We start from the raw sequence: 7,631 nt of genomic DNA, 5'->3' as shown, positions 1-7,631 counted from the left end.
TATTACATAAGATGGACATGATCTCCATGTATAATACATAAGGGGGGATATGATCTCCATGTATGATACATAAGGGGGGATATGATCACCATGTATAATACATAAGGGGGTGATATGATCTCCACGTATAATACATAAGGGGGGATATGATTTCCATGTATAATACATAAGGGGGGGATGTGATCTCCATGTATAATACATAAGGGGGGATGTGATCTCCATGTATAATACATGTTCTGTCTTGGCATCGGTTGTACTTGTGGCGAGATTCGTTTAGACCCGGTCTGTCAGAATGTGTGCAGCAAGTTGAATGATCGCCTTAACAGATAGTTTACTCAATGAATAACAACTTCAGAGGTATTTTCCAATGCTTCTTTATGCTTCAAGGTAGCAAAGGTATGAACATAAAAGTTGTTTTCATAGGTAAATTTCTAGTGATGTCACATAGCCTCCTCACTCTACAGCATCTTGATAACCACTAAACAAAATGAAGTTACAACAGGAAATGGAGAGTGGAAGCAACCAACTAGTCAGAAACAGCAGGGGTGTGTGGATGATACCAAATAACATTATAACATAACATGTAAATAACAACTTCTAAACAGTAAAGCTGCGTGGCAGCACACTCCCCGTCTGGTATCGAGAGATACCACTACACAATTATTTTCTTCCTTTTAAAATACTATTAACATTGCATACAGTAAAATGCTATCTAACCTTCTCAAATCTGCAAGTTAGCTATATTAGAGGTCTTAAGTGACTCCCTCACATAACACTGAATCAGAATTACTAGAAGCAGGCATAATTAGGACAATCTCAGTGACTGGTCTGAGAAAGGTTTTTGAGTCTCCGTCCTTAACGATCCTAACTTCCACACTTCGGACTCTTCCATCATCGCTGGCAATGGCTTTTGTAATAAGTCCAACTGGCCACTGGATCCGATGAGTTTGCTGGTCTTTTAGCAGGACCAGGTCCCCTTCCTTTAAGTTGGGCTTCTGGGTTTGCCACTTTTTACGTCCTTGGAGAAGAGTGAGGTATTCCTTCCTCCATCTGTCCCAGAAACGATCTGCAAGGTATTGTGCGTATCTCCACTGACGTTTATATATGTCCTTTTCATCGAAAATACCTTTTGGCGCTGGAATCTGTCCAATCTTCTGGGTCAATAATGTAGCTGGAGTTAAGATAGTCAGAAATTCTGGGTCTGTAGATACGGCAGTCAATGGTCTTGAGTTGATTATTGCTGCAACCTCAGCAAGGAATGTGGTGAGCACCTCATGAGTAAGGCGTGAAGAACTCACGTCAAGCAACATTGAGTCCAGTATGCGCCTTGCCATCCCAATCATGCGTTCCCATGCTCCGCCCATGTGCGAAGAGTGTGGTGGGTTGAATTTCCATACGCAGCCTTGATCACTCAAATAATTTTCAACTTGTTGTTGGTCTATCTGTAACTCTCTGCAAGCACCAATGAAATTAGTTCCACAATCTGATCTCAACAACTTCACAGGACCTCTTAGAGCAATAAATCTCCTTAGAGCGTTGATAAAACTTGAAGTGTCCATTGACTCAATCAGTTCGATATGTACAGCTCTTACACTTAAGCAAGTGAACATTACAGCCCATCTTTTGCTGTTGACTTCACCACCACGAGTTCTTCTGGCCATTACTATCCATGGTCCAAACACATCGATCCCAACATATGCAAAGGGTGCATCTTCACTCAGTCTGTCTGCGGGTAGGTCAGCCATCTGTTGATACTGCTGTCTACCTCTTAACTTCTGACATTTGACACAGTTATGAATAATCGTGGCTATTTGTCTTTTCACTCCAATTATCCAGAACCCTGCAACTCTAATAGCACCTTCGGTATAGTGTCTTCCTTGATGTCTGACTCTCTCATGGTAATGCCAGATAATCAAGGTTGCCAAATGGTGGTTTCTTGGTACTATCAAAGGGTTCTGTTCCCTTCTTAGCAGGTGTGACTTATTCAGTCGTCCCCCAACTCTAAGCATACCTTCATTGTCGATTATTGGGTTCAGTTTGAATAGTGGGCTACCCTTTGAGACTGGTCTATTGCCTCTCAAACACTTAATCTCTTCTGCAAAGACTTCTTCTTGCACACGACGTATGATGAATAACTCTGCCTTCTCATGCTCTAACGCATTGGGCGACTCCTTGCAGGTGTGCCATCCATGACAAGACGATGTCTGGTTGGACTTGCGGAAAATCTGTTCAATATGACTCAATCTTGCTATAGTCTTCACCAATCTTTTCCAAGAAGAGAAACGTTCGAAACGTCTTACCTCCAAGTTTCTTCTTGAGCAGATGTTGGAACTCAATGTTATAACTTCAGGGCGGATTTCCTGATCAGTATCTGGATCCACCAGGTAGAAATCGATATCTTCTTCTGAGTCTGTAGAAGACTGGTCTGTTAAAAACTTTGGTCCTGTAAACCAAATGGTTTGCGTGAGGACAACTGCTGGCACTGACCTCGTGGCAATGTCGGCAGGATTCAAACCAGTCGGGACATAGTTCCATTGTTCAGGTCTACTGATTTTTCTTATTTGTTCTACCCTGTTAGCCACGTACACATAGAACCTTCTTACACTGTTGCATATATAGCCAAGTACGACCTTGCTGTCAGTGTAGTACTTAACCTGATCAATTTCAGTGTCCATTTCATTTTGCAGGAATTCTGCAACTTCGACAGCTAGGGTTGCTCCACACAATTCTAATCTTGGAATAGTGTGAGCCGGTTTTGGAGCTAACTTGGCTCTTCCTAGAAGAAACCCGACATGGGATCTCCCGGAGGGATCTATGATCTTGAGATAAGCCACGGCCGCTATAGCCTCGGTGGACGCATCACAAAAGATATGAATCTCTTTCCTCTGACTTCTTGAAGTTGAAGTAGGTGAATAGCAGCGTTGGATATTAAGTTCTTCCAGTACTTTCAAGGAGTCTCTCCATTTCTCCCATTTAGGTAGTAGGTCTACTGGTAGAGGGACATCCCAATCTGTCACTCTCTCAGTAAGCTGACGAAGTATGGATCTCCCTTGGACGGTAACTGGAGTCACGAAGCCTAGGGGATCGTAAAGGCTATTGACAGTTGACAGGACTCCTCGTCTGGTGAATGGCTTCTTGGTGTCAGAGACCTGAAAGGTGAATGCATCTGAAGTTACATTCCAGAGAAGACCGAGACTCCTTTGCGTGGGTAGGGCATCTACTCCCAAATCCAAATCCTTCAAATCTTTAGCATGATCTTCTGGATTAAAAGCCTTCATTACTTCACTGCTATTAGATGCGATCTTATGAAGCCTTAAGTTAGCAGTCAACAGGAGCTGTTGAGTTCTTTTTATCAGATTGATGGCTTCTTCAGGTGTTGGGAAAGATTTCAGACCATCATCTACATAGAAATCTCTCTCAATGAATTGCCTGGTGGCAAATCCAAATTCCTTTTCACCTTCCTGTGCTGTTCTTCTCAGTCCATAAGTTGCCACGGCAGGAGATGGACTATTGCCAAAGACATGGACTCTCATGCGATAATCTATCATCTGATCATTAATGTCATTGTTGCGGTGCCACAAGAATCTGAGATAATTTCTGTGGTCTTCTTTGACTACGAAACAGTGGAACATCTGTTGGATGTCAGCTGTCACGGCAATGGGTTCCTTCCTAAACCGTATCAACACTCCTACAAGGTTGTTCGTTAGATTTGGACCCGTTAGAAGAACGTTGTTTAAAGAAGTTCCCTTGAACTGAGCGCTTGAGTCAAAGACAATTCTGATTTGCCCCGGTTTACGAGGATGGTAGACTCCAAAGGATGGAAGGTACCAGCATTCTTCACCTTCTTCAAGGTCTGGTGCTGGCTCGGCATGATGGTTATCTAGAATCTTCTGCATGAATGCTAGAAAGTGATCTTGCATCTCAGGTTTGTTGCGTAGTGTTCTCTTAAGTGCAGCAAATCTGGCTAAAGCTTGTTCTCGATTGTTAGGGAGAGTAAGCCTTGGTACACGAAAGGGTAATGGAGCTACCCAACTGTTGGAGTTGTCCTTGAAGAACTCTTCATTCATAATCTTGGTGAACTCCTTGTCTTCGACCGAAGGAGCAATCTTGTTGTCATCACAAGTAGTCTGGTACACTGCATCACCAAGATCCTTGTGAGAAGTGAGCTTGCAAGTAATGCCTTGGAGAGCTTGATATGGAACTTCAGGATTGAAATCAAGTCTTTCCTTCACATAATAGTGCAATGGACATTTCATCGATCGATAGGTGTATGATCCCTCCACATTAGTTTTGTAAGAAGCTACATCCAAGAGCTTGTGAGATCGATCTAAACAAACTTCTCCTATTATCACCCATCCAAGATCAAGTTTCTGGGCATAAGGAGCATCATCTGGACCGTTGCATAACTCTCTTATTTTATGAACTCTAGGAATGTCTCTCCCTAGAAGAATCAAGATTTTCGCATCCTTGCTAAGTGTAGGAATGCATTTAGCAATGTGGCTCAAATGAGGGTGATGATGTGCAACCTCAGGTGTGGGGATCTCTTCTCTGTTGTTCGGTATTTGATCACATTCGATTAGAGTAGGAAGAGGAAACTCTATGTTCTCATATTCTGATGCCACTATAAAGCCATGGGCTCTTCTTCCAGAAGTATTGACCCTTCCTGCGCATGTCTGCAAGGTATAGGACCAAGCCTCTCCACGAATGTTGAATAAGTCAAAGAATTCTGTACTTGCCAACGAGCGATTGCTCTGATCGTCGAGTATGGCATACATTTTTATAGCATTTTGTGGACATCCTTCAGGAAAAACCCTTACAAGACATATCTTGCTGCAAGACTTGCTATGAAGCCCTTCTCCACACACCTCTGTACATCTTGTGGTTACGGGGTCGGCATGTTGCTCGGTTCTCTCCCCGCCATCATCTGAGGTAGTCTTGGGGTTGCTGCCGGGTGAAGGTTTCCTTTTGAACAGGTCTGCATGGAGTGCATCCACATGCTTGGCACTGTTGCACAGGGAACATCTGATGGCGATCTTACAGTCTCTAGCGAAATGATCGGAAGATGCACAACACTTGAAACAGATATTATGTTCTTTGAGAAATGTCTTGCGTTCTTCGATAGGCTTGTCCTTAAATGCACGACATTTGGAGAGAGAATGTGGCGCATTATGAATGGGACACTGTTGATCAAGCTTGCTTGCCTTGGTATCTTGTAATTTAGTGTCTGTAGACAAGATGTTGGACGTGATAGCGGTCTTCCTCACGGCAATAGGATGCCTTAAGTCCTTGATTTTACTGTTGGTGGCAATACCCTTTGAAGTAGTTGAAGGAAAGATGGTTGTATCTGGATACAGGAAGCTTGGGTCATTCTTGGTTCTTGCGATCTTCCTGACGAACTCTGCAAAATAGGAAAAGGGGGGAAAGGAAACATGGTGTTCATATTTATACTTTGATCCTACACTAGTCCACTTTCCCTGGAGATGACTAGGCAACTTTGCTACAATAGGATTTACGCCCTGAGCAGTGTCTAAATAGCTAAGACCTGGCAAACTAGGATCTGACTTAGCAATTTCAAGTTCATGAAGGAGGTCACCTAACTCTCTAAGCCTATGATTGTCCTTAACAGAAATCTTAGGAAAGTCTTTTAGTCTCTGGAATAAGGCAGATTCAATGACTTCGGGGCTCCCATAGTCTTGTTCCAGACGTTCCCAGGCAGCATTGAGGCCTGCTTCAAAGTTGTAAATGTAGACGGATTTAAGTCTCTTTACTTGTTCTGAAGATTGACGCCCCAACCACCTTATTAGTAAGTCAAGTTCTGCTTGAGGTTCAATATCCAAGTTCTTGGTTACCGCCTTAAATGTAGATCTCCAACTCCTATAGTTCTCTGGGTGGTCGTCGAATCTAGACAGTCCAGTAGTAATTAACTCTCGCCGAATCATGTACTTGCTGAACTCTGCAATATCAACCCTTTCAGTTTTTACATCCACAGGTGATACTGATGGTGCACCATCTTGAATCATGGTTGGTATCTGATGCTGACTGATAGGTGGAGAGAAAGGTATTGCAGATGGGTTCAATCCAGGTAAGGGTCTGGTGATTGAAGATCTCTGTGCGTTTGAAGTTAACTGTATTAAAGGAGGTATAGAGTTCACTCTGTAGTCTTCTATTGTGCCCTTGTAATCTCTATTCACATATGTTTGTGGTGGCACATGAGCTGGATAGGTTGGTACACTTAATTTTGTGGCACGCGGTAGTTGTGGAGTGTCTCTGTTGGAAGGTGCGTCTGGTTGGTTAGCTTGCTTTGACGACATGTTGCCTTCTGATTGACTTGCTGGATGATTATGGGAAGAATCTCCAACTGTAGGTGGAACTGTATCATCGTGGTTCTGGGTTAAGACAAACTGTAGGGTCCTTTCAACAGGGTCTTGAGAAGCAGCCAAGCTGGGACAATATGCTCCTTCTTCTTCTAAAAGGGCTTGTTCCAAGACGGATAATTCCGCTAAGGCTACTTCCTTTTCTCTATTCTTCTGAAGGATTTCTAGCTGGGCCTCTGATTCTGCTTGTATTCGTTTAGCTTCTGCCTTGAAGGCTGCTTCTCTTTCAGAACAGGTGGCTTGAACCTGGGCTACTGCAACCTTTTGGCGAGCTTTGAGTATTTGGTCGCTCAATGTTGACCTTACAGAGCAGGACCGCAATGACTTAGAAGATGATTTATGATATGAACGGGCAGATCTATTTGATTTTCCTGAGTGTCTGGAAGAAGCAGATATACAGGATGTAGTTTCATGTAGTTGTGCTAATCTACCCTCTATCTGTGTCTTTGCTTCAATATAAGTGATATGTCTCTGCTTGTCAGTAGCAATAAAGTTCTTTAATTCTAGTGAAGCTTCCTCTACATTGGAATGTGACAAAAGGGAAGAGTACTTTTCAGAAAGTCTTTTATAATTCTCAAATGCCTTCTTAACCCTTGAGAGGGCAGTGTTCAATTGCTCAGAATTGTTGCTAGTTTCATTACTGGCTGTTATACAACTTAAAGTTTTCTCCCATAATGCAGTCAGGTTACTGTATGTCTCTTCCTTACTTGCATCATAAGCCTCCCTTGCCTTCAAAGATGGATGAGGGGCTCTAAAAGGACGGGCAGAATGCAGCATGGTGTCTGTTGTATCTTGATTACATGCAGGTGACTCATCAGTGGGATCTCTGACAGACATAATGACAAGTGCTGTGGTTTTAATGTCTTGTTGGAAATCTGCAGAAGCTCAGCTCTGCAGGTAGTTACTTTTATTTGCAAGCAGGCTGAGCTGGGGAGCTGAATATTTGTATCAATGAGGCAACTAGAGCAGCAGCCTGGCTCACACTGACTGCTCCACTCAGTGCACAGACAAGATTACTGTTCTTCATACAGGGGAATGGTTACTCACAGTTCTGAAGCTGCAGAGATGGCTGTGTGATGAATTCTCATGGAGATTTACTGGAAATTTACTGTTCTGTCTTGGCATCGGTTGTACTTGTGGCGAGATTCGTTTAGACCCGGTCTGTCAGAATGTGTGCAGCAAGTTGAATGATCGCCTTAACAGATAGTTTACTCAATGAATAACAACTTCAGAGGTATTTTCCAATGCTTCTTTATG

The 7,631-nt window shown here is 43.0% G+C and overlaps 1 protein-coding gene across 1 annotated transcript; it reads right to left on the bottom strand.

Moving 5' to 3' along the window:
• Positions 1-266: 266 nt before the first annotated feature.
• LOC149434828 (uncharacterized) lies at positions 267-7,403 on the bottom strand. The gene has a single exon (XM_089663331.1). It carries the CDS (start codon positions 7,209-7,211, stop codon positions 753-755), a length of 6,459 nt encoding a protein of 2,152 aa, XP_089519457.1. The 5' UTR covers positions 7,212-7,403; the 3' UTR covers positions 267-752.
• Positions 7,404-7,631: the final 228 nt, after the last annotated feature.

This window comes from Staurois parvus, unplaced genomic scaffold (assembly GCF_062004578.1).
Source record: "Staurois parvus isolate SC_StPar_1 unplaced genomic scaffold, SC_StPar_1.0 ptg001665l, whole genome shotgun sequence".
NCBI classification, from domain to species: Eukaryota; Metazoa; Chordata; class Amphibia; order Anura; family Ranidae; genus Staurois; species Staurois parvus.
This window is presented reverse-complemented; position numbering and strand designations above follow the sequence as displayed.

Coding starts and splice junctions, on each gene's coding strand:
- LOC149434828 (XM_089663331.1), bottom strand. CDS start 7,211: ATGTCTGTCAGAGATCCCACTGATGAGTCACCTGCATGTAATCAAGAT.